Source organism: Gambusia affinis, linkage group LG04 (assembly GCF_019740435.1).
Source record: "Gambusia affinis linkage group LG04, SWU_Gaff_1.0, whole genome shotgun sequence".
Classification (NCBI taxonomy): domain Eukaryota; kingdom Metazoa; phylum Chordata; class Actinopteri; order Cyprinodontiformes; family Poeciliidae; genus Gambusia; species Gambusia affinis.
Window position 1 is genome coordinate 15,936,982 of NC_057871.1, and position 27,064 is coordinate 15,964,045.

Below are 27,064 nucleotides of genomic sequence, written 5' to 3' on the forward strand. Positions count from 1 at the left end.
GCATTCAGGCACCCTGAACAGTTGCCATGGGAGATTCAAGGATCCCTCAAACATGCATGAAAGAATCATAGCAGCACTTCAGGTATGTTTTTGATGAGAGAATAACATGTAATATGGTGTAATGCTAAGAAAACGTCAATTTTACATAAAAACTACTGCAGTATTGCTAAATTTCCTGTCAAAGACCGTGACGATAACTAATGTGTTTATCTTTTGGGGAGTGGGATCTCCAGTGAAAATGAAGAGATCCTGTTTATAGAGCATAGATGCATAATGACAGAGATTTTCACTCAAAGTCGTTGACTGCAGCAGCCGCTCCCTCAGACGGTGCTTGGCTGTTGATAACACATTTATTGATGTTGTGATGTATATATGGAGCGAAGTGCTTTTTTGGCATGAGCCCTTCAGCATATGAGTGTCTCTCTCTCTCTCTTTTTTTCTGCTCCTCTTGCATTAATGTTACCTTTCCTCTCCATTTATATCCCGTCTTACCCTCTTTCCATTTTATTCCCTTTCCTTGATTACTTGTTCTTTCTCATCAGTTGATCTATTTCCCATGCTTCTGTCCAGTTGTTTTTCTGCTTACAGTAAGAAGCACTAAAATATAAAAATCTATTGTATATTTTGTAACAATATGCAATATTGTTACAAACTGGGATATAGACTGTTGGAGTCTATATCCTCCAACAGTCTGCTGAAAAATCTAAATATGCAGAAAGAAATATGAAGTGTTCACAGTTGTAGGGATGTTCAGTAAATTAAATGATGCCACCCTATATTAATTCATTCTAATTCCAGGTTGTGTGGTAATGAAACATAATAAAAATGCCAGTGGGGATAATTACTTTCACAAGGCTCTGTAATATGTAGTAGTTCACACAGAAAACAAAATAAAGCTCATGTGTAATTTATTTGATTGGGACAACACTTTAAAAGAATCCAAGAAACCCAAAACAAAACCAGATACAGGAAGTGTTTGTTCAGTATTACAGTAGATGTGTGTGCGTGTGTGTGCGTGTGTGTGTGTGTATGTGAGTGGGGCGGGGGGCTTGTTTTGTTTTGATTTTTCAAAATTGCTTCCTGGGAACCGTGACCCAAAAATAAAATCTGTAGCTTGTTTATTCTTCTATATACTGACATCAAGCTAAGGAAAAATTGCAAAAATGCCTGCAGACTCAAAGGTCCCAGTTGGCCTTTGAGGTTTTTATGACCACAATAACATTGTTAAACAAGGAAGTATAAAAATCTGAAGCCTTCTTTTGAAATGTGAATTGTGTTTTGGCACCGGGTTAGTGAATGCCCCCTTTCAACACTTTTTTATATTTACAGTTATCTTCCAGTGAGATGTTGCAGAACACGGCCAGCTTGCTTGGTGCCATCAGACAAACAATGCAAAGCTTATGTAACTAAAGAATTCATTTGTCGCTTCCAGCAGCAATCACTTAGCTCAGTAAGGAGACTTTGGTTTTAACAACATATTTTAGTATGTTTTTTTGTGGAAAACCTTGCCGTTTTAAACTAAGTAATTCTTGAAATGTGAATTTAAAAATAAAAAATAAAAACTTTGTGGTTGCAGATGCCAGGCAGACCTTCATAATATAATCTCATAATTTCCTCTCAGTGATAACACAGACTGACGTTGGAGGGGAAAACAGATGTAAAGAGCCTGGCGAGCCTAAGCAGAATTCCCTAGCATTAAACTTTCATGGTAGGGACGTCTGGGAGCTTTAAAAAGGTTACTCCCTCCGTCTCACCTTGCCAGGCACTATGAAACGCCACGTCTTTCGGTCATCTGTCAGGGTTAGAGGTCATACTTGCTTAATGTCCCATTTTGTTCTCCTAGCCACTGTAGCTGCTGATTAACCAGATCTTGAGCAAGCGCAACTGAATCAACACACCTGACTGTTTCCCAAATGAATTCATGATATCACACCACTGTAAAGAAGTATTCTGAGGATCGCCTGTTTAAATATAATCCTATTCCTGTTGTATTCATTTATGACATTTTATTGGTGCAACATTTGACTGACACAAATAGAAATCCACCCGATTTCACCCGAAGGCTGAATTCCATTGTTTGTCCCCAGATAGATGCAACAGGCTGAACATAAAAATACAAACATCTAACAAAACAGAGGAGTCTCAAGATAAAACACATGGTAAAAAAAAAAAATTCCCCTACTCCTAGTTGGTGGTTTAAAAAGAAATAAGTTTATATGCAGCACCTCATTGGGTTTTTCAGAATTAGAATTTAGTGTATTATTTTTATTTCAACTGAACAATTTACATTTAGTCAATACTTTGTAGCACCACATTTCTCTGCATATGAAGCTGTAAATCTTTTGGATTACCTTTCCACCAGTTTTGAACTTCTATTGCAGGGGAGCTCTGCTGAATCAAATTGCAGAATTCACTCATCAGCATGTCATTCAGCGCTGCAGAGGCCTGGTAACGAGCATTCATTTTAATTCAGGTGAGATTCATGTGAAAGTTGCAAGACAGTGACTCTCAAGGACTGGATTTGGGCACGCCTGATCTAGTGCCCACTCCCTTTTACAAAATAACTCAAGCTACAGCACAATTTTTTAATTTGATTTACATCTGGACGCTACCTGAGCCATTGCGGCACATTAATATGCGTTGAACTAAATAATTTCATTGCAACTCTGAGTGCATATTTTTGGTCATTGTCCTGCAGGAACATGAACCTCTCTCAGTTCTCAGTCTCAAGTTTTCTGAAACCTCTAACAGGTTTTCTTCCAAGATTACTCCTAATTTAGCCCAATCTGACTTTTACATTTTTATTCGCAAAACAATTTGAAAACCAGAATTTTACACCCACATTACTATCACGAACTACCATGTGCTTGTCTGTCACATGAAATCCCAATAGAACATATAGGTGTTTGTGGTTATGACAATGTGTGAAAAAGGTCTAACAGTATGGAAACTGTGTGAATACAGCAAGGCCCTGCAGAGTGCATTTACAGAGAAAGTTTTTGAGGTGTTGGAAGTCTCATACTCTCTGCAGCTGTTTCTGTAGTCAGTGCATCAACCAACAGCACAACATATTCACTAGCAGCTTGTTATACAGCACAAAAAAACAGCAAAGCAATCTGCCATAGTTTGTGCCACTTCATCTAAAGCACTTTTTTTTATTATTTGAAATAAACAGTCTATATTTTCTAGTTATGATATTAAATTGTAAAAAAAAAATACACAAGCTTCATTTGTCTGAGTGGGTATATGGAGCAGGTTTGAATGTTCACAAGATAACTCAGTCTGTGATGTATCTGACTTAAATTCAGCTTCGGTCAATACTGAAACAGGTTAATAGGAAGGGAGAACAGAAAAGATCCAGATCATCAACAGCAGCCTGTGAAATGAATACCTAAATATTTCAGGGACTGCTTCCATGTGAGCGCTATTTTCAGCACTAATCCATAATTCAACATTTGCATTTTTCTCCATGAAAAAAAGAAAGTCTTAAGTCTGCTATAAAGTTCTTTCTTTCATTTTCTCAAAAGCTAGCATCATATATTTTGCTCATGTTTTCAACACAAAGAAACTTTGAGACATAAGGGACCAGAGAAGACATCAAATCAAGGCTAAGAACTGACAGGCTTCTATGGAGAGAAGGTTATCTAGGAAAAGAGAGTCAAAAATGTCTTGACCCCGATGAAGAACAGCATCTTCACAGCATGACACTCCCACTACCATGTATAACCATGATGCATTCAGAGAGATGTACAGTTAGTTTTCTGGAGCACATATCCCTTGATTTTTTTGTTTCTTTTTTATATTAAATTACAACTACGAACTTATAAATGAATTTATTTATTTATTTATCTATTTAAAAGATCAATTTTCTCCCAAAAACAAAAAAAAAAACAGTCAGTAAAGCATAATATGATAGCTTGATGGTCTGTATTGAAGATCAAAAGTCAGTCGGTCATTAATGTTGATGTTACAGCCACCTACTGGCCTGACATTGAATTTGTTTTAATGGAGCGAAAACCCAAAGAGGCTTGTGACAGTTAGACCACTGTGGCCTACTAACAATGTTTAAAACGTGGTTAATGTAGTGTTAGAACATGAGCTTTACAACAAAACACAAGCACTTTATAAAGCATGAGAGGCAGGTTTAAAATGCTCTTTGAAAGCCACAGGTTCAACCCTCTCAGTACTAGTTTTCTGACCCACAAGTCTAAATATTGATAATGGTAGCTTCAAGGAATAACAGAACTCACGAGAAGATATTTAACCTTTTGTAAAACAGTATCTGTATTAGACAGCTCACATCAACGAGACCTTTACTGACCTCTCCATGCACCCCTTAAGGCAGAGGCATCAGGAAGCAAACAGAGATAGCCATCTCTGTTGGAATAGGGTTTCTCCCATGAGCTTTCTTCCTTCTTATAGTCTTCCATTTTTTCTCCCTGTCATACAACCACTCTAATGCTAAAAACCTCTAAATCCTGCCTCCGTCTCCCTCCATCTGCGCTGCATGTTTTGATGTCTTTTTCTCCCCATCTGCTGTCGAGGAGTCTGCAACGTCTAAACAGCGTGCTCCTTTTAGTGAATTAAACTCGCATTATTACCAATAATTTTCACATTTATAAACTCTGAGAATGACAAGAGCACTACTTTTCATTTGTTGTCTGAGGCTTCTTATTTCTCCTATGACCTCTTGAACACTTAAGCGGAATCGGAAAACCTTAAACTGTCTCCTGATTTATGTTCCTCCACCAAAACGCTTTTAGAGCTAAGATTGAATGTGCGGTGATATTAAACTAATGGCCAAACCATCTACACAACAAAGACAAAACAGATCAGGACAGTGCTAATAAGTTAACAATAGAAAACAAACAGGACTGCTTCAGGCAACAGTAGCAGCTCTGTTAGAAATTATATTTCCATCAGAAATGGCATTGACTAATAAACACTCTCTAAATGTGTTCAATATAAATAATGTCATGTATAATGTCAGATTCAACTATCTCATGTACTCACAGCACCAACTTTAAATTGCTTTGTAACCAAGTTGTTTTAAAGTTTAAGGCTTAATTCTTTACTCAATCCTTGAAACAATAAGAATCAACTAAAACACCTCAAGGCCAGTATGTCGTCTTAAAGATGGCAAGATGTTTTTTGGGTTTAAAAAAAAAAAAAAAAAAAGAGTTCTATGCAGTATAGGAAACTAACATCATCAAAAGGCAACACTAGCGAAAATGAACCAAGAGTTCAAACTATGCATGTGTAAAATATTTTTAAAGCAGGATTATCGTAAAAAGAAAAATGGGTGGTACTCTTATAGATGAGTCATACTTTAAGAGCATCATTTTACATGAAAGACAGCAGAGAAATGTTTGCTTCCATTCAAATAAAATGAAATGTTGAAAAGTGAAAGATGGAAAGACGTCTGCACGAAGACTTCCAGCTATGTCAAAATGTGGTTGAAGAAAGTATTAAATTGATCAAATAGGTTAAAAAAAATTCTTTAATTCAGTTAAGTTTAGGACAGGTCAGCAAGTGCATAAGCTAAGAAATTAGAAATTTTCACCTAATTTTTTCACCTACATAAAATCAAATACTAACACAAACACCCCGTGCTTGAAATGTTTGGAGGGTTTTATTAGTTATTCTAATTCTGTTGTTTTATCAGAACAGGTTTCTCTTGTAAATGAGATCTTGGATCTCAATGAGACATCTTTATAAATGACGGTGACTTTTTTGTCCCATTTATTGTTATTGATGTTTAGTTCTTTTTTGGAGGTCTGGAACGGTGAAAGAACGCTCAGGTGTTGCTTTCTCAACGGCTGTAGCAGGTGTTCCAGATCAGGCCGTTTGCTTGAAGCTGGGACTGATAGAAGTCAGTATCAGTTTAACCTTATCAGTGCCAGGTGCTGCAGGCTCAGGCAGCTCTGCAGACAGACTGGACAGGGCTGGCAGGTGGAACTGTGTCTGAGCAGACGACACTGGATATTTCCTTATTCCACCTACATCGGAGCTCTAAGACATCTTTTAATTTCACAGAAATTATCATAAAAATAAAGCACTGTTTGTTTTATCTGTACTCAAATATAAATAATAATGCATAACGACTGCAAACATTATTACAGATGTTGGTTTTTTTAGGCTTTAACCTTTATATAGGATTTTCTGCCATCTTTCATTGTTTTGTATTTGTTTTTATTATTAAGTATACTTTAATGCACATGAGCTACCAATCAAAATGTTGTCACATAGTAATAAACTGCTGGCTGGATAAACTGAATAAATTGGCCCCGCTCCCCCATCAGTAAGTAAAATCATCACTTGTAAACTGCCCTTTTAGTCTACTTGGGTTATCTTTTCAAATTTTATTGGATGATCTGAACCATTTCAGAGTGGCAGAAAACATGTAAAGGAACAAGCACTTTGTCAAAGCATTGTACTTATAGAGACCTGATGCACAGCTTGCCTGTTAGTTTAACCTAGAAATTAATTTGGGAAGATTGATATCAACTACATAAATGAATGAGAAATCTTTAATCAGTGAGCTTGAACAGATAAAATAGTGGATTTTTGTAAGGTAGTTACTCTGGAGCATCCAGGTGTATTGTAATGAAATGCCATTAAGGAAACACATCACCAGTGAGTTTAAAGTTGAATTATTACTCAAGGACATTGTTTAGTCATTCCCAAACAAACCGCGGCCCATCACCGTACAAAACAATTTTAAAAAGTTACATATCAAGGATGTATATGGACGCACAACAACACTTGTAGCGTTTGAGACCAAAGTGGATTGTAAATTACGTTTCACCATAATCTACAAAGTAGAGGAGGGTTGATGATTTGGAGTTGTCCTGCAACCATGTAGGACTCGGACACTTGGCTAATACTGAACTGATAAACTCCTATGAATAAACAAGTAACAGCTAAATAAATATGCTTTGGAAAAGTACTCATAATTCTTGAAGTGTTCTTACACTTTGCCATTGTAAAATCACAAATATCGTTGTATGTTAGACATGTTTTCTATCACAGACCAACACAGTTTATGATTGTGAAATGGAAATAATATGATGGTTTTAAAGATTTTTTTTTTATTAAAAACCGTGGTGTGCTTTTGTAATTGTATATGTCCCTCCCTCCTTAATCTAATACCACTAAATAAAATCCAGTGTAACAACTTGAATTCAGAAGTAAGGTAATTAGTAGACATTAATTAAAGTTAAACCTATTATTGACCTACATTCCAAATGATACATATATCTTACTGAACATGCCATTTCAACATGGTGGTGCCGTCAAACTAGTGTTGTGATAATTTTCTTCAATAGAAACAGGGAAGCCCTAACCCTAACCCTAAGTGAGGGTCTATTGCCAAACAGTTCTGGCAATAGATCCTCACTCTTGGGGTGGGTTGGAGGTGTATGAGCTGGCCAAAGCTGATGGGAAGATGTATGTACACGAGTTAAATAAAAAGCTGCCGTGAAAAAAAAAAATATGCTAGAGGTGGCAAAAGATTGGAGGTCCACCTTCCAGCAGGACAACTCCCCTATGCACATACAGAGCGACAATAGGACCGAAAATTGATGTTCCAGACTCTGCTATCCACTCTGACAGAGCTTGAGTTATTGTGGGCAACAACAATTTTCTGCCTCTTCATGGGCAAAGCAGGTAGAGGCATGCAATCAAAAACTTGCAGTTGCAGCAAAACGTGGTTCTATAAAGCCTTACCTAAGAGATGGGCAATACATATCGAAAAATCCAGATTTTGATTTGAAAAGAAAAATACTGAAAACCATCCCTTGTTAAATATCTTCACATTGCTTTATGAAATAAAACACTATTAAAATTCATACAAACTTATGACTGAGAGGAATGTGGAAACATTACACGATACTTTATGAGGCACTGAACTGTCACAGTCAATCAAGAGAAGAAGCAATGAGATTCATTTAATATCAGCATCTGAATAAACTGTGTACTGTAATAAACATCGGCGACTGCCTCGCAATTATCGGCAAATTTCTGTAAAAATCCCATCTGTCCCCTGTTCATGGTGCCCTGGCTCCATTAATGATTAGCCAGATGATGAAGCCATTATGAACCTGCGCCTGAGCCTCATGGAACATTAAATACATCCCTTCCTCTCAAGGGGCCCTCACAGAGAGAGCTCCCCTTTAGGCTGAAGTCAGGAAATGAAGCCAGCCGTCAGAACCAGAGCAAAAACCTGAGGATGCTGCATGCCTGATAAACAGTTCTGGCAATAGACCCTCACTCTTGGGCTGGGTTGGAGGTGTATGAGCTGGACTTAAGGTTCGAGTTGTGCTGCCTAGGACTGCCTGGGTTGATGCAAACACATCCTCTGAGGCAGCTGAAGCACATCCAGTCCTATCAATGTACACCTGTTCGACTGTACAGGTTTTGTTTTTTGTTTTTTCAGAGCGGCTCCTTCAACAGACTGCAATCTGATCACTGCACGTAGCGTTTGCAAACATCCTACTATAATTTGACACTCTGTTCCAGCCGGTACGGTTCAGGCCTGCTGGAAATGCCAACCACACCCCATCTTCATCTCTGGGAAGAGGAGCGCACAAATGCTCGCACAGCGCACCGTCGTACTCATCGTAAAGCAGGCTTTTTTCCCCCCCGCTAGTGGCTTGGCAGTACCACTTTTCCTTGCACACGCGGGCGCGGACACTCTCACACGGTGTGTGAATGTGTGCGTGTGTGATGCTCCCAGCAGCCCACACCGATACGGCGCACGCCATTTGGCCGTGCGTAAAATGGGAAATCACCGCGGAGTTGAAGGTAGATGTGTAAACTGAGAGCTGGGGTGCAGTACTCCATTGATGAAAATGAATGGGTGAAAGATATACAAGGCTATGATTCATCCTTCCATCTCCTCCCCCCTCTGTCACACCCCATCCTCGAACCAGCACCTGTAACGGATACTGACCCCGTTTCAGGCCATCGTCACCCACCGTGACCGCTTATTGATTTGATTTAGGGAAGAAAAAGCTGTGAATCTTATGATACTTTCGCGCCTCACATCTTTATTAAGGCTGTAGAGGCGCAAAAATGATGGTCGATGGTTGCATGAGATTACCTATAACCTCTATTTCTTAAGCTATGCCTTATGACTTGAGAAACAGTTTTTTAAGTGTTGGCCTTACTTTAGCATTTCTTGTTCTTTCTCTTCCTCCTTCTTCTGCCGAGCCATCACGTCCATGATGATCTTGCGCTCCTCCTCGGTGAGGTGGCTAAGGTCCGGCAGATCCGGCATGGACGGCGGCACAGTGGGTGGGCGAGGGCCGCCGTGGGGCCCTACCGAGGCGGACATCTTTTCGACCACCACCACCCCACCTCCACCACCACCTCCTCCTCCTGGTTCTCCTCGGCGTGTCGTTTCGGCTAACAGGTTCCCGAGGCGCACCTCACGACGTGTTCCCCGGGCGAAGTAGCAGCGGCAGCCGCGGCTTAGGCGAGCAGCCGCTCATGGTTGCAGGCACCTCTAGTTGTGCTTTTGTGTTGCGCCCCCTCTGGGTGTTTCCCCCAACTCCCCGTCTTTACTCCTTCACGGCGAGCCCATCTCCGTATTTTTTTTTTTTAAGTCTCTTCTCACATTCGCGTTTCGAATCTCTTCATCAGGCCTGCGGCGTGTCTCTTCCCTCTTCCCCACCCCGGACTGATGCTTGGACGTTGAGGCGGTAAAGGCGGAGTCCTCGGTGCCTCTCCGCTGCCACACTGGGAATGGAGCCCTCCTTTCTCCCTCTCTGGTGTTTTTTTTTGGTTTTTTTTTTTTTTTTTGTTTTTTTTTTTTGCGGAGGAGCGTCTAATCATGTGAGGACTGGCTCGTCACAGTCATGATCTGAAAGCTTGTACACGTCACGTCCCGGCGTTTTCATTTAAAAGCAGTCGCACTCCACATGAATACGCAAATCAAGTATAAATCTTAACATTTCCTTACTCCTCTCGCGATACTTTGTGCCGCTTTATTGGCTCAATTTAAAATGAATACAGCCAGTTTAAAACATCAAGTGAGGAAGAGTTTCAGCACCATGGACAGTAGCTCAACTGACGTTCACCTCTGAAAAGTTTTAAATATGGGTTTATTATCTAAAATGTGCTTTTGTGTAAACCAAACAACGTTTTGCTGTTGAATTTGAACGGTGTTAGTCATAAATATGTTTTTTGTTTTCTTATGTGACCCTGTCTTTTGAGTTAGAGGGCAGAAATTAATGTTCTGTTTTCTTAATTATGCTTTTTTAAATAAAATCTGTGAGGCTTTTAATGAACAGCTGTCTTTATAGTATAATTAAATCACACAGAAGAGGTGGCACAGCATTGAATGTTAATTTTGGGCTATTTAAGTGAAAGAACTAAATCCAAACGTAGACCTGGGAAATTCAGCATTTTCATAGTTTTATTTGTGAAACATTTTTCTAACCAATATGGCTGTGCAAGGCTGAAAACACATACTGCACCTAGCATGGTGGTGGCAACATTGTGCTTTCTTTTTTTTTTTTTTTTTTTTTTCCAACAGTGACACAATATCTGTTCAGAGTCTATGGAAAGCTGGATCAAGCTAAAACGTGTGATACAAGACAATCATCTGATGGTGAATCCAAAAGACCTGGGATTGTGGCAAACCTTGCAGGACAGGGCAGAGATCATAAACATACAGCTAAAGCTACAATTGACAGGTTTAGATCAAAGCATGTTAACGGCCCAGTAAAAGTCTACATTTAAGTCTAATTGAGAATATGAGGTAAACCTCGACGACTGATATTTATAGGTGTGCATTTATTCAGTTACAATTACTTATGTAACGTTTTGGCACAAACTTAGTTTTAAGATTAGTTTTATTTCGCTGTACGTTATTTACTTTACTTCAGTAACATTGTAATGAAGTGTCGCTATTCTCACTTAAGCAAAAAATAAATAAATACTCTGTTAGCTCTGTATTTAAATAGTGAGGAGGAATACAAATAAATCAAACAAAAACCACAATTATATAGTAGTTGAGCTATAAGATAACATCCCAGTGTAATATATAAGAAAAAGTGTGACTAATACACAGACCCAAAACTTTTTAAGACACCATTTATTTTGTATCATCCAAAGTGACTTGGATCAAAAGAGGCTATTCTTTATGTATTACTATATGACTATTGTTCTATTTAGAGGTATTGCAGTCCAACACGCATGTTAAATTAGAACTTCCTCTCATACGATTCAGTTTCAAATCCCTCCTGTCCTGTCTTCAATTTCTCCTCATATCTGCCTCTTTCCACGCTGCTTTACATTCAGAACCAGACTCCCGGGCTTCACCGATCTGGACTTGGCACCGGTTGTTCCCGGATGACGTAATGCCGAGAGAGTGGCTGCGACCGTCCAGCAGATGGCATCAACCTTGACTGCTGCTGCCGCTGCTGCCTCCGTCAGCCGACGTCACCGAGGAGGTGACTGTACCCCGGTGGCGTCAGCTTCCCGTGGTGCAGGATTTTGTCATCATTTAGGTCGTGACTGGGGAACAAAAAGCTCCAAATGACAGATTCGTGCGACAGAGGCGTGCTTCGTGGAGACGTCCCGAGAGGTCTATGACAACCCGATTAACACTAAAATAGTGAGGCAGGATATTTTGCACTCATAATTCGGATTTCAGCCACTCAAAATGTCATTCGTCTACTCTAAAACCACATATTTCCGGTTATACTTGCCTATACAAGTTGAAAGATATGTAATTTTACTAACCAACAAAAACATAATTAGAACGATCTGCAAAGATACTTTTAATATACGAGGCCTAAATTTAACATAATACATGTGAAATAAAATCAGGGCTTTATATGTAGATAAGTCATAGTTATCCTTGCAATCATTCAGCTATTTGCAATATCTGTATAAAATTGTATTTGTAGACGGAATAAAAAAGTCAATACAAATTGGCAAATTTATGCTATTGATAACTAAGACATTTTAGTTTTTATTTTATTTTTTACAAAGAAAGAATGTGTTTTTTGCTTTTACTCTTCTCCAAATGTATTCTAACACAGATAATTTTTCTCCCACCCCCTCTTTCTCTCTCTCTCTCTCTCTCTTTCTCTTTCTTTAGTAATAATAATCTTTTAACATTTTTGTTAGACCTACTGCCAACAAAAGACACCAACTAAGTTATAAGCAAATTACATTTAAATCCATCTAAACATAATCAATATAAAATACACTGAACTAAACATTGTTCAATTATTTAAAATTTATACGACTATAGGTATTACTTTTGAAATGGTTATGTATTTATTTAGAAAATAGTTGATGAAATTGACAACACAACCTTCAAAGATAAGAACCAGAGACACATATGTGAAGGAAATGGAATATTATGTAGCATATCCATCTCTAGCTTTCAAAAGTAAAACATATTTACTTTGCCAATGGGATGCATGCGCATTTTAGTACAATTACAAGAAAGTTTTGATTGAAAAAATAAATAATCAAACAATTACAAAATTTGCTTCAGCAATCTGCCTTTTTTAATAAACAAAAATGTTGTAAATAATTATGTAACAAAATTAAAGTATTTCTTTTTAGAAATTTATGCAAAATAGAATAAGAGTATGAAGAGAATAAACATTATCGTGAATATACTGACATCTAGTGGACATTTTACAACAGTGCATATTGTGGATTAAAGTAGCAACAAGGGAGATACTCGGTAAGTTGATTAAAGATGGCGCAAATCTCTTCACAAAAATCATAAACTTTTAAAATAAAATAACAAATCTCATATGAAAGGCATTTCCAAACTTTTTTGGTAAATGTTTGCTAAATTTAATTATCAAATCAGAAGTTTAAAAAAAATAAGAATTGTCCAAAATTGGGAACCGAGTGAAAAGAGGAGTACTTGACTTTATGTCACCTCTCTGTTTATCATATGTTAATTACTTTACCTACTTTTTTTCTTTAAAGGAAAAAATATCATTCAGTTAAATTGCATTCATCTGAAGTGTGCCACTTGGGCAGGAAAATACCTTTTTAGTAGAATATTGACATGAAAATTCTCAGATGAGAATGTCTGACAGACGGCAAAATGTACTAACTTAAATACTCAAAAGCCCAAATAGACAAAAAAAATGGTTGGAGTTTGTATCATTAAGACACTTGTTGACTGCTGCCAAATCTTCCCCTGGTTTAACTTTATACTGCTTTTGATTAATTTTGTAATTTCTTCTTTAGTCAGTGAGAGCTAGAGTTCTTGTCTTGACATTTTAATAGTGGTTGAGGTGTTGTGTAATAATCCCTACATGTCCTCATTCACCATTATTTCTATCTTCTCCTTTCCTGTGTCAACATAGTTCACCTACATTTTATTTATCACTCCTGAATACACCCCTTGGTTTTTTACTTTATTACACCTGATACTTTTGTGGTCATAGGTAAATAGTTTTAATTTGTCCACCCGTTATTTGTTATCTATTACTTGGTCTGTTTAATCTCCTGTCATTTGGTAGAAGATATTGATTGTTCTTTTGGCTCAATCAACAAGGCAGCTAAACTCTCTCTGACAAGCTTGAAAGTGACTTTTCTTAAACCTGCATCTAATTTTTATGTAAACAAAATTGCTTCATTTATTGCTATGCCACCTCTATTCATCTCACCTTGTGTTTGCAATAAAAAAAAAATATTGAGAACACAATAACGTTTTCTGTCAATCATTTTTATTGTCATTAGAAATGGAAATTAAACAAGATAAAGACACACACAACTTTTTTAGAAAAGACAAAACAGATACAACTCTCAGCAGTGGCAAGAGTTGATCAGAAACCCCAGCAGGAATCTGGACAATGGTTCCCTTTAAAAAAGTGATACCAGTCGCTTTAGCAATATGTCACTTGAGAGTGTACAATATGCTATATGCAGCATCTTTAACATTTTTAACTACTTGGATCAAGAAATAAGTTTTTTTTAATGACCTTCCACACTCAAAGTGACAGCCTCTTATTAACCACCAACAACACAGAAGAGGATCTAATATGTGGATCTAACCCTAACCCTAACCCTAACCCAAAAAACAAAAACAAAAAAACCCCACGAACAGTTCTGCGAAATTGATGCACAACAATCTTGTACATTCTGCGAGTTCTTGAGTCGAAATTAAATGTTTGTGTGAGAAAAAGTACACCCAACCAGGCCCTATCTTAGTATCCGTAGATGGAATTATCCACAACAAGACATCACTAGGCAACAAGTTCGCTCCATAATGTTCATTTTGTGTTTCGTCTCATTGACTTGAGTTCGTCTGTTTCTGAATACTTGCTACACTCCGTAATCCTTTTTATCTTCCTCATGTTTTTGTCCAAGAACATTCTAGTTATATTAGTTTCCGTAAATTTAATCAAAACTGGATTTGCTCTTTTGCACTTGTTCATTTTTAACATTATAAAATTGACTTTATTCCTGTAGGTTCTATACCTGGTAATAGCACCTACGTCTTTTTCTGATGTAGCTTATAGTTTTACTGCTTATATAGTCTGATTTTCTAAGCACAGAATTTTCAAAGCAATTCTAGCTTTGCATATGCCTTCTAGTCTTTAAATCAAAATAAATAACGTGACCAAAAAATTGAAACATCTAAGCTACACAAAGATCTGGATGATAATATATTTATACTTTGTGGTTTTTTTTCAAAGACCTAAATACAAAAGACTCTGCTGCGTGATTGGTTTTTGGCTCAGTTTACTTGCTGATGACTGCGGTGTCTACGTCTTCTGTACGTGACACCACTTTTCCGTCCACAAGCTCTTCAATCACCACTTTCGTCCTCTTGGTAATGACCGGTTTATCTGTGGAAGACATTCATAATAAAAAACTATTACTTTTTCCTTGCATGAATGATAACATATATATCTTGCAATATCTGTCATACAGCTATGAAATTGCTAAACTGCAACATAGGCAAATGTATTTCCTCTCTGCTGGACAATGAATCTGAATAACCAAGAACTGTGGTGTTCAAGATGTGCTGCATTTATGCAAAGATGTGTGAAGCTTCTGATTAAAACAATGTGAAACATTTTATTTGCTGGCAAATTAAATTGTTTTGCAATTAATTATTGCAATATCTTAAGAAATCAGACAGCAAAACAATGTTGGAGAGATCATCACAAAGTGCGGATCTCCCTTCTCCCCTGACTTTAATGTCCACAAGTTACGCAACTTAAAAGTCAGTGCAACCAAATATGGCAAAAAAATATGTAAAAAAAAAAAAAAAAAAAAAAAGATTTAAAGAGAAGAAAAAATTAAGTAAATAAAAAATACACTAAATCCATTTTGCCATTTGGAAAATAGTAAATATTTAGCAGTCCTATATATACATCCATAATTGGAAAAGTTAAGCTTGAGATGCAGAAGATGTAAATATAAATGAAAGTAAAACATTGCCTTGCAGCAAACTTACGTTCTTCTACTATTTCTGTTTTCACTTCTTTCACTTCTTTCACTTCCACAACTACAGCTTTCCTGGAAGAAAGACAACAGTTAGTTTTTCTTGGTCATACAGTCTGAAACAGACATCATGTCAATTACATGGTAAAGTACAGTAAGAGCTCGGTTGTTTTTGCTCAGGAGTCGTGTTAATCTAATATAATCATTTATACCATTATGTGAAAGTGTAGCTTAAATCTGTGTACTATGCTACAGACCGCTTCAAAAATTTCTACTCCCTTTGATAAATTTTTTCTTACTTCACATCCTCCCCATCCAGCAGTCTTCGGTACTCTGCTATCTCCAGCTCCAGTCTGGTTTTAATGTCCAGCAGGGTCCGGTATTCTGAGGCCTGTCGCTCGATGTCCATCTTCATATTGCTGATCTCGGCCTCCATGTTGTCCACCATTTCTTGAAGGCCGCGCATCTTAAAGCTGTAGCGGGACTCTGTCTCTTCCAGCTCGCCCTCCAAGCTACATTTCTGCTCGGAAGAACAGGGAAGTTATTTTAGTGCTTACTGAGGGCTAACTGCTTGTTTTCAGACATTGCTAATAATGCCTGGGGTAGTTACAAATGGTAACGGACATGTTAAATGATTTATGATTGGATTGTTCATGTTACTTCTCCTAGTGTTGTAGATTACCAGGGAAAGCTGGGACTGTAGCTCTATCTGCAGAGCCTGAAGCCTCCTCTTCATGTCGCTGAGCTCACTTCGGGAGACCTCTATAGTCTCTGTGCTGCTTGCCACCTTCTTGCTCAGATCCTCAAACTGAAAGATATCAAGATTGACGTAAAATAACTCTAAATACTCTCCAAACCTTCTCTTAAATTTGAACATGAAATGAATACGAAGCTAGTCGTGTTATGTCCGACTTTCCTCACCTTGTCCTTGTACCAGGCTTCCATCTCACGGCGGTTCTTCTCCACAACGTTCTCATACTGAGATCGCATCTCTTCCATGACCTTGGACAGGTCCTCCTGGGGTTTGGCATCAACCTCAACATTCACAGAGCTGGATAGCATGTTATTGCGCAGGGCTTCCATTTCCTAAAAAAAAAAAAAAAAGAAAAAAAAAAAAGACAACACAATTAAAGATGAAGAACAGCAGAACATAAAACCCCAGAGAGAAGCGAGTTCTGGAGAGGTGCTAATGTCTTAAATTTAAAAATAAAAAGTAAATAATTTATAAACACTGTGAACAGTGAGGTGACATTCACTGAATCGTCTTCGTCCTTTCAATGATGACTGGTGTTTAAAAAGGACTTGTTAGCATGAATAATGCGAGACTTGCTGTAATTGGACGATCTTGCTTGAGTCATTCTTGGTAGCCTCAGGGTTGGCGGCTTTTCAAAGGTGCATCAATTCTGGCTCAGCAGTCAGTCTCGACAAGTTTTGTTTGTGAAAGAAAATAATTATATTTGCTTGGAGATCTATCTATGTTCTAGTATTACCGTACTCTAGAACACAAGTGTCAAACTTCAGTTCTGGAGGGCCACTGCCCTGCAACTTTTAGATGTGCCTCTGCTGCGCCACAATTCAATACAATAATTAGGTCATTAGCAAAGCTCTGGAGAACTGATCTACACAAGAAGGAGGTAATTAAGCCATTTCATTCCAGTGTTTTGTACCTGTGGCGCATCTAAAAATTGCAGGACAGTGGCCCTTGTGAACTGGAGTTTGACACCCCTGCTTTAGAACAACAGAGTGGCAAAACAGTATGAATATGCTGCACAAGGTACACTTGAACGCCCCTTCTAAATTTAGTGGTTGTTTATTCTAAAATTTGGTCAAGGCCTATCTATCAAAATGAAAAAAAAAAAAAAAAAAACACAACAAATAATATCAAAGCTCTGTATGTGGCATTATTTTCTCACCTCCTTATGGTTCTTCTTCATAAAGATCAGCTCTTCCTTCAAACCCTCCACCTGCATCTCCAAGTCGGCCCGAGTCATGGTCAAGTCGTCCAAAACTCTACGCAGCCCAGAGATGTCTGTCTCCACTGACATGCGCATTGCCAACTCATTCTCAAACCTGTGAAGAGAGGGGTTTGTGTTGCTGTAACTGCTTAGTGGCTTCAATAAACAAACAGAAAGTGCAACCAAAAACTGGCTCCACCTGTTTTACAACTTTGTTGACTGGTACAAGTCTGAAAAATAAATTATTTCCACTTACTTCACTTTGAAGTCCTCTGTTGCCAGCTTGGTATTGTCAATCTGCAGCATCAACTCGCAATTCGATAGCGTGGCATCTTTTATCTGGAAAAAACCCCCATCATGCAGATGTGTTAGTGATTGTGTCATCTGTTGATCAGACTTGTGGATAAGTTTACTTTGAATTTTCACTGGAGTGCATCCTAAATTGGACTTTCGTTTATTCTCAAAAAGGTGTGGGAGAAACAAATTCCTTCAAAGTTGCTTCAAGCTCCAACATGTTAATATATTTAAGTTGTTCTTGATTTTGCTGGGGGATGCTGTTGAAAAACTTCTATGTGTCATCATTCAGGATGTTATCCAATCTGGGTTCATTCTGGTGGGGACTAGACTTAAAGAAGAAAAATTTTCAAGAAAGCTGAAAAACTAAAAATGTATATTTTACAGTAGCCTACCAGAGCAGAGGTTATTTATGACATTTTTAGATGTAGTAGTGGCATCACAAAAGGGGATACAAAAGGGATTGTGACCACTCCAATAATAGGCACTGGGGCACCAATATTTCTAGGGACTAATAAAGGTTTCATTATTTATTTTATGAAGGAAAATTCAAGAATTAAGAATAAATAATAAACACAAATAAAGTAATAAGATAGAATTGCTGTCTCAGTCACTCACAGCTTTTAATTCAAAGGTTCTGTTTCAAAACAATATGTACCTGTTCCACAACAATAGCCCCACCTTTTACTTCACCTCCATCGTTGTACATAACAGCAAGCGTTAAGCCCATGCTCCACGCCTCCTTTATTGTTATAATACTTTTGTTTTATAGCAAAAAAAAAACAAAAAAACAAAATCACTACGTCATGCAGGGACACGCATGTTTCAAATTCGGCCATGCCTAAATGTTTTTGAATACTTTTCTACGAATAAGAATTTTGGGCATCAACGTTCCTTATTTATTTATTATTATTATTATTATTATTATTATTATTATTATTATTATTATTATTATTATTAATATTAATTATTATCATTAATCGTACTAGTAGTAGTATTCTTATGTGTAACAAAACGTCTAACATTCTGTTGTGGTTTATAGATTTTATGTGTCATGCTGTCAGGAGTCAGGTTCATAAGTTTCAAAGTTTACCTTTTTGCGTAGGTCCTCGATGGTTGCCTCGTACGTGCTGTAGTTCCTGACGGTGGGGGACTTGTTTTTGTACCATTCCCGGATCTGAGTCTCCAGCTGAAGGTTGGCAGACTCCAGCGAACGCACCTTCTCCAGGTAGGTGGCCAGTCGGTCGTTCAGGTTCTGCATCGTCGCCTTCTCGTTGGTGGTGACGCTTAGGTTGTCGCCGCCCGCGAGCGCCTGCGTCAGGTCGAAGCCGGAGCCCAGACCATTGGAAGCGTAGGACACGCGGACGTTCCTGCCTCCGGCCCCGCCGTACACGCTGGTACCGCGTGAGGCTCTCCTGGAGGAGCCCATAGAGTAGAGTGACATGGAGGAGGACAGTCCTGAGCGCACGGAGGTCATGGCTGCTGCTGCTGGTGGTGGTGGTGATGTCTCTACGGGTCTGTAGTGCGTCTCTGAGGCGGTGTGGAGGAACCGGTGCTGAGGCAGCGCGGACGATGGATTTTATAAGCCCTCTCGAGTGGGAGCGGCCGACAGGTAGGTGGAAAGATGCTACTATTCCAGGTGTGACCACCTGGTCGGGGCGTGGCGTAGCGTTGCACGGAATTCACGTTAATTTCCAGTCAGGTAACGGCTGTCATTCCACATTACAGTTAAGGAGATATTAAAAAAGGTGTGAGACATATATTATCTCTTTGAATGTCTCCTGTAATTACTTCTGATTAATACAACTTACAAAAGAAGGAATTTTTCAGTAGAATGAATTTTTCGGGCCATTTTACCGCAACTCCTAACTAAATCATTTATTAAGGAGATCTCACATTCCGCACACGCTCTTATTAATAGATAACATAAAACCGAGGTGGGGTTAGAAAAAAAAGAAAAAGAAAAGTGCTGAGAAACTTTCCTTTTGCTGCTTCCATAGGAAGAGCAGCCACCAGTTTTCTGGTTTGAGCCATGCAATTGTGGGTCAACAAAATGTCAGTATGGAGAGACATCAACAATGACTAGAAGCAAAAGTTGGTGCTCATCAATTAAGGGTTATAGGTAGAAAAAAGAGATCAGAAAATTTAGACCTCCTCACTCGCTTGCTCATCCTCCCTTACATTAGTTTTGTGTGTTTGGCACCATCATCTGACTGATTTACAAATCTGCTTCGCACCACAGTCAAAATATATGTCTTGCTATTAAATATATTATTGCCTGGACTGGCATTTTAGAGTCAAATGTGAGACCATCTGTTGACAGCAGAAGCTTGCCTAAATTGGGACCTGTAAACACACACTGAGTCCAACAGAATGGTAGAAAGAAAAAAAGAAAATACACTAAAAATAAGCACGCCGGCTTTCTCCCAGGTTTCTTTCTCCAAGTCTTCCTGATTGTGGACCTTGAAAAGTCAGTTGTAAACAATGTATGAGGAATTGCCTTTTATTTTGAAGTTACCATGGAGTCCTGTTGAACCTCCCTACTGCCACACCATAACCGTTCTTTGTTAGTTGAGCACTTCCTGGGGCTAACAATGGAGCTGAATTTCCTGCATTTGTTCGTAATTTGTCTGCATGTTGGAGCACAAACCTTTTATATATTAATTTATAACTTTCCATTTTGGTGGACGACAATAGTTCTCTCTTTGTAAAACTGTTCAAAATCTTATTTGCAGGCACATTAACATTTACAAAGTGTATTTCTGCTCTTATAAAACAACTGATGACACACCATAGTCCTTGTATTTGTCTTCTTTTTTATGTTTCCAACTTTTATGTTAAATGAGGAAGTCCTTTTCTCCATCTATACAGAAAGAGATTTAGTGTTCCTGTGTATGCCAGATCACTCCCAGAGGGCAACTACAGACTGACATGATGCGGTTAATTATGAAAGGCAGCTGCTTTGTGTGAACAAGTGGGTAACTCAGCTGTTGACTGAACTGCAACATCCATTCAGAGCTGATACAATAAGAGTACCAGTAGATCAAATTAATTTTCCAATTCTGGCTTACAATACAGAAACACTTGTTCCACTGCTGCTTAAAGAATCTATGGAGCAAAGGATTATTTAACTAAAAGGATCTGATGTAGATGTAAAAAAAATAATAATAATTCTTATAGTGAATTACTGTAAGATTTTCATTTAGTGATGTTTTGCCTTAGCCTCCAGCTATTAATGAAGCTATCGTGGAGGAGTACTTCTGTTCTCACATATGTGTTCTTATCTCAATATTTAATGCCACAGTATGTAACTTTTATTTGTTAAATCCACCTCTATGACGTAACAGTACAAAATGAAACAAATAATCTGTGAAAATGCACAGCTCCTGGTCAGAAACAACCAATCAGCGTTAGGAGGAAGGTCTTAGCTATGTCAATCAACCTCGGGTATCCGCTCCTCAGTGTGCTGATGTGGCTCAAACTATTTATTAAGAAAAGCGCTGTTGTGGGGGAACTAGCAGTAGCAGCCAGAGAGCAAAGGGGTGGGGGTGAGCAGCGCATTCATGAGGATGATTAACAGCACTAAGACTTTCCTTTTGGCTCTGATTGATCGTTTCGGTCAGAACAGTGTATTTCTGCATATGGCTATAGGAGCTCTAGGAGGAGACTGTCTGTCACATATTATACTGCAACAACACAGTGACAGTTTTAACAAATATTTAAATAACATGTCGTCACCTTCCTAAAATAAAGGAATAATGTTGATATGGTTATGTTTTGCCAAAAATTATAATTTTCTCTAAATCACCTTTTGGCAAAAAAAAAAAAAGGTGGTAGCTTTAAGCCAAAGTTGTTTTTCTTATTGATGTCACATGGACTGAAAGCTTTTCTCATCTAAATCTTTGCACAGAAACAGAAGTTTTTATTTCTTCCATATAAGTTGATCTAATTTTCTATACATCTATAGACAAGACCAAAATTAGCAATTTTCAACATTAGCTTTGAACTAAATGAAAGGCAGTATCTTGTCAGATTTTATTTTCGGTATGATCTCTGGTTGGAAAATGTGAAATCTTGTGGGGTCTTCAAAATGTAATGACCTGAAAATGAGTATTTCTTTCAAAGTAATTATTTCTTTTGAATTGCATGCAGCACTTTTCCAGATAGCAATTACTGTGCTTTGTCTTGTACCACACGGTCCAAGTATTTTTGGCATTGTGAAGTTCAGGTTTTATTAAAACTTCCCAGTCAAGCCTGCAATTACCCAATATGTTTTGGGTTGTTGTCCTGCCGGACATCGCCAACCCACATATTTTCTTTTAGGACTCCTTTGTATTTAGAGCCATCTCCTCATCTCTGACCAGTTTGACTGATTTGCTGAATAAAAGCGTTCCCACAGCATCATTCTGTCACTGCTCTGTAGTGACAGAAAAGACAGTGTGATCGATCACATTTTGTATTTCGAATGTTGTTTGACCAAAGCCCCTTTTTCTACATGTTTGCTGTGTCTCCTATCGGTGAACTGCAAAAAGAGTTTCAATGACTTTCTTTTTGCCACTCTTCCATAAGGACCAGATTTGTAGAGCTCATTATTTTGTATGCAATTTTACCAAATTTATCAAATTTACCTTTGGCTCCCTTTTGTTTGGTGCTGTTGTTGTCTGGTCTGGCAGTGTAGCTGGTTGGCCAAGTCGTTGAAGGATTGCACTTGCTTCTCACATGATGAAATTAACAGCGCTCATGAAATGCTCCAAGTCACACATCTTCTAAAAATGGAGTGAGGCTTTCAGGAATATGCTGTTATCAGCCAAGTTGTTCATGCAGGCGGTGTAGATAAAGAAATGCAATTCTAGTGATTCTGACAGTACAAACAGCTGACCAGTATGTGAGGTAAATGTTTGCTACATCAGAGCATATTCAGAAAATCTCTCATTTAGCACAAGCTCTTTTTCTGAAAAGTCAAAAACCATCTCAAGCGAGCATAATAACTTTATTGCAAAATTTAGCAAGTTCTTACAAATTTAGCCATTTTGATCAACCTTTTCTAATGTGTTACTTAAAAATGCACATAATAAAAACATTGATGGAAACATGGCTATTGTGGAAAACTAAAAATAATTAATCCATACCAACCAGTATACCAAGCCTTTTTTAATTATCTTCCACTTGAGAGAAATATTGAGTGTTGTTTTGAAATTTATAGTTACACAATATGCTATTACTGCTGTATTTTTGATACTAATCACACATCACTCCCTTTTGGTCTTTGCCTCCTGCAAGGTTTGAGACTAATTACAAGTCAGAGTTGTTTAACTGAGCTGATAAATATTGATCTTGGCAGAAGTTGGCATTTACTCCTAAATAAATAGAAGCTATAAGGGGCGCACCTTTTCTTTCCTTTTTTTCCTTTTTATTTTCCTAGCAGCTGTCCAAAGAGTTTCTATTTATATAATGAAAATTCCGTAGATCTCAAATTGCCTCTGATTGAACATGTTTTCCCTCAAAGCTGGTAAGATTTTCTGAACCATATCAACCACAGATCATGATGCTAGTAGTTCTCATTGTAAGATGCATGAAGTGTGCCAGTTCCACGTGAATGACAAGATTTCAGTTGGGGACAATTAACTCGCCTGTTATTAAATCAATTTCTTTTTTCCTGAGAAGAACTTATTCAGGTTCCAAATAAAAAATGAAAGAAAATAACCTGCAGAGCAACATGAGTTCAAACCATTGCAGAGCAACACAGCAACTGTGACAACAACAAAAAAAAGCTTAGGTTTTGAGCCTTCTTTATGGAGACAATGTGGGGAAGTATTCAGATACTATTGATATCTGAATGGTTTTATAATGGTTTTCTCTTGATAAGGAGGCTACAAATGTCTGTTTTACTTGTCTAACTCTAATACAATTAATCCGAGCTGACGTGTTTAGGAGTATGTGCCCTGCCTATTTCTGTGTAACTCTAAATGACATCCGACCTCACCACTCCCAGATTAATTGTTTTGTAAGACACATGCAACCGATTATAGTAACAATAATTATTTTTTGTACTCCGATGCTGTAAAGCTGTGGAAAAATTAGATAACTGTGGCTTTAGTGTAATTTTAAGGTTTTATTTTTTTCCGCTCAGCTTTCTCCATTTATCTCTTTTGTAATATTGGGTGTGTATGTATTATTTAACAAAGAGGGCCTTCAAAACATTAACATTAATGATTTTCAAGCTCTTGTTCTCACGCTGTCAGGAGTACAACCTTCCTGCATGCATGAGAAACCTTTTTGAAATATTCTTTTAGTTGTGTTGTCTTTGTTTCTACAAACTAAAATGTGCGGAATGGAGCGTGGCAGGTAGTTCACCACATAATTGTCTGTCCTCCCTTGAATGATCAGCATTTGATTAGAAGGTGCGGCAGGTTTGATTGATAGAAACAAAATATATAATAAGAATAACTATGTGGTCTTTCTGGTTCTGTCTGCCTTGACAGTGTCTCAAACCAGGTGACTCAAATTTTCTTCCAGACGATCGTTAAAACCCCCTGCAATGTAAAGACACGTGTATCATTGTCAAGATTATAAGAGGAAACAAATCCCAGCATCTAATCATTCAGTTTGCCTTCAGGGATTTTTTTTTTTTCCCCAAACACTTCCCTGTTTTTTTCATCTGTAACACATTTTTTGCTTTCACAATGTGCCAAGCAACATGTTGAAACATGCAAATGTCTTATAGGTTATGTTCATAAGATTGGTTGATTTAGGACAAAGGTCTCCTTAAAATTAAACAAAGATCCAAAACCATTAAGTAGACAGCTGCAGCTGAAAAGAACACTCCACTCTCATTAATCTTGCAAATCAGTGAAAAGAGACGTTGAAAGAAAACCACTAACTGTGTTGAGTGAAGTACAAAGACAGCTCTGATTTGACAAATGGCTGTTATTTCTTAAGACGCTTATTAGCTTCTTCGTTCAAGAACAAATAATATTAAAACATAACTTAAGAATCTAAAATCATTACTATATAGAAAGCTTTCAGTTTTAATACAGATGCTGAGGCACACTGACAGGCTTCTTTTTTAAATAGAGTACACCTTGCTAGTAAAAGGCTGGACCCTTTTTTTACCTTCAGAGCTTTATGGCATTGAATCAACAAGGTTTTCAGAAACATTTTTCAAAGATCTTGGTCTATACTGACATGATAACATCACATTTTAGCTGGAGATGTAACTGTCTGCACATCCATAGTACAAATCTTCTGTTCCACCACAACACAAAAGGAAAAGAAATCAAAGTAATTGGGTTAAGACTCCTTAATCGTCCCCAGAAACTGTCCTACAAGAAACTGAAATAGAGTGAACTTATTGCTATGCTCAAAAAACCAGGTCATTTGAATTTAGTGGCACGGTGCATTATCTTTCTAGAAGTAGCTATCAGAAGATGGGTACACCATACAGTGGCTGTATTCACACAATGCTCAACTAGCAAAGGACCCAAAGCATGCCAAGAAAATACCCCCAGAATTTGCTATAAAGCTGTTAAATGGTAATGTAAATTTCTTTTCTTCCAAAAAAAAAATGCTCCTTGCTCACATCTGTGAGGTGACAGCCATCAAGATATATGGTAGTTGTTCTTTCAATTCTTTCCGTTTGTACCTCTTTTTTTGTGATTTTCCCCAAATTTTTTTGTTTAAGATTTGCCAAATTTGGTATTTACTTGGACTCTGTGTGGCTATGGTAAACAGAATCTTTGAGTTTTTTTTGTAGTTTTCTTCTTTTTGAAAATGCTTGTTATGTCACTGTACAACTTCTCAGCGCAGAATAAGGAGATTTTTTTTCTCTTAAATGCACTTTTTAAAAACCTCGCACTTTTTGTGAACCTGCTTTAAAAATTAACACTTCATTTTCCATCTGTATGTTCACTGTATATTTGTTACGCAAAAACATACCCTACAAGATTGTATCTTTAAGCTTGTTTGTGTTATGGCTCACTGCATTACGTTACAGCAAGAATGAACAGCAAACAAAGATGGCAAAGATGGGGGCTTAACTTCAGACAGTTGCAGACATTGTTGTAACCTGCCTCAGTGTCAGAAAGAGGTTGCAAACAGAGCTTCCTCACCCAATAGTGGCACGATGGGGCATTTGTTGAGTCAAAAGATCATAAAACGCAATTTCAGTCTGTGCAACTCTAGATATATCAGAGCCGATCAGCAGATAACTTTAATTTAGATATTTGTGATTAACAAACACACTTACAATTAGATTCATGGTTTGTTTTTAAGATGTTGCAGCTCATCTAAAAAGCACCTCAGATCTGACCTTTAACTTACATTTACCTAACCTTTAAAAACTGCTGCTGGACCTTTAGAGTTGACATTTTGATAGCCTGCTTATACACCCTGTGATGTGAATATTTATTGACCTTGAAGAGCAATGCTTGAAGAATCTCATCCGTCAATACATGTCAACATTTCTCCTATATGCATGTCTTTAATTGACTAATTTAGAAATTCAGGACAGACTTTTAAATAATCCATAATTAGTGAACTTTAAATATTAGTCAATGGGCTGAACTAAATGAGTTCTCTCGTTATTAAGTACGTAGTATCCTTAAATGTCACAAAATAAACCTGCAAATTTTTTCTCTATTTTGGCTGGGCTAAAGTGATGTGTGATATGGTACTGGAATTTGCCACTTTGCCACGCTCACATGCTCCATTCAACAGTCACTGTTCAGTATATGATTCATCATCACCTGTGTCATCAGACACGGCTTGAAAGTTGTAAGTGTGAGTGTGTACAAGGAGGACATCCATCAACAGGACATGTGACTTCATGTTATAAGTAGGTGTGACTAAAGTGATGTCACCACATGGCCATGTAAATGTTTAAGAGCTGGTCTGTAATGACACACAAAGAGTTTGATCCAGCTCTGGCCTTGTGTGTGGACGTTATTAGAGGCTTGGTCACTTTTACATGATTTGATGCAGCAAAAAGCTTTTGATAACTTTTGATCTTCAGTACCTTAAGATTATGTTGAGTCATTTTGAAGTCTGTAATTCAAAAGCTGAAGGAGAAGTTCACTCAGATACAATGTGTGTAAAACAGACAAAATGGCAGCTTTGATCCAAAATGGCCAACTTCCTTTTGGGTTTGGCCAAAAGCTCAAGGGACAATTTTGTAAGTTTTTAGAAGTGACGTGTCTACCAAATTTTAGAGTTTTAGGTCAAAACATGACTCGTTAAATTCATTGTATTAAAAACTAAATAAAAATATACATATACATGTTGTTTTAAATTGTACCTTATAGTTAAGCTAGAGTCAGTAAGTCCAGGATGAATAGTTAGATAAATACTTGCTTTGTACAAACTTGACAATGTGAGGG

At 37.7% G+C, this 27,064-nt stretch overlaps 3 protein-coding genes across 11 annotated transcripts in view; 1 reads left to right on the plus strand and 2 right to left on the minus strand.

Annotated features, from left to right (window-relative positions):
* rims1b (regulating synaptic membrane exocytosis 1b) overlaps nucleotides 1-10,139 on the minus strand; it is a 61,872-nt gene extending 51,733 nt beyond the window's left edge. For 2 of the 9 annotated variants that reach the window (XM_044113200.1, XM_044113199.1), the window contains exon 1: nucleotides 9,171-10,134. In XM_044113200.1, the coding sequence (XP_043969135.1) occupies nucleotides 9,171-9,337 (167 nt within the window). In that variant the 5' untranslated portion in view covers nucleotides 9,338-10,134. Of the gene's footprint in view, nucleotides 1-9,170 lie in introns of all 9 variants that reach the window. The other 7 variants (XM_044113202.1, XM_044113201.1, XM_044113204.1 and 4 more) reach the window with 5 other exon arrangements.
* A 3,554-nt stretch (nucleotides 10,140-13,693) lies between these two features.
* Nucleotides 13,694-19,293, minus strand: krt97 (keratin 97). Its single transcript, XM_044113211.1, has 8 exons — nucleotides 18,784-19,293; nucleotides 17,653-17,735; nucleotides 17,355-17,511; nucleotides 16,363-16,527; nucleotides 16,124-16,249; nucleotides 15,741-15,961; nucleotides 15,455-15,516; nucleotides 13,694-14,840 (listed from the first exon to the last, which is right to left on the minus strand). Exons 1-8 carry the CDS (start codon nucleotides 19,165-19,167, stop codon nucleotides 14,734-14,736), a joined length of 1,305 nt encoding a protein of 434 aa, XP_043969146.1. The 5' UTR covers nucleotides 19,168-19,293; the 3' UTR covers nucleotides 13,694-14,733.
* Nucleotides 19,187-27,064, plus strand: part of krt222 (keratin 222) — a 30,635-nt gene continuing 22,757 nt past the window's right edge. The window contains exon 1 of the mRNA XM_044113210.1: nucleotides 19,187-19,302. The gene's annotated coding sequence lies outside the window, so the exon portion shown is untranslated. The remainder of the gene's footprint in view (nucleotides 19,303-27,064) is intronic.

Coding starts and splice junctions, on each gene's coding strand:
- krt97 (XM_044113211.1), bottom strand. CDS start 19,167: ATGACCTCCGTGCGCTCAGGACTGTCCTCCTCCATGTCACTCTACTCT. Junction 17,736..18,783: donor TCGAGGACCTACGCAAAAAG/GTAAACTTTGAA, acceptor GGTTTTTTCCAG/ATAAAAGATGCCACGCTATC. Junction 17,512..17,652: donor ACAGAGGACTTCAAAGTGAA/GTAAGTGGAAAT, acceptor CTCTCTTCACAG/GTTTGAGAATGAGTTGGCAA.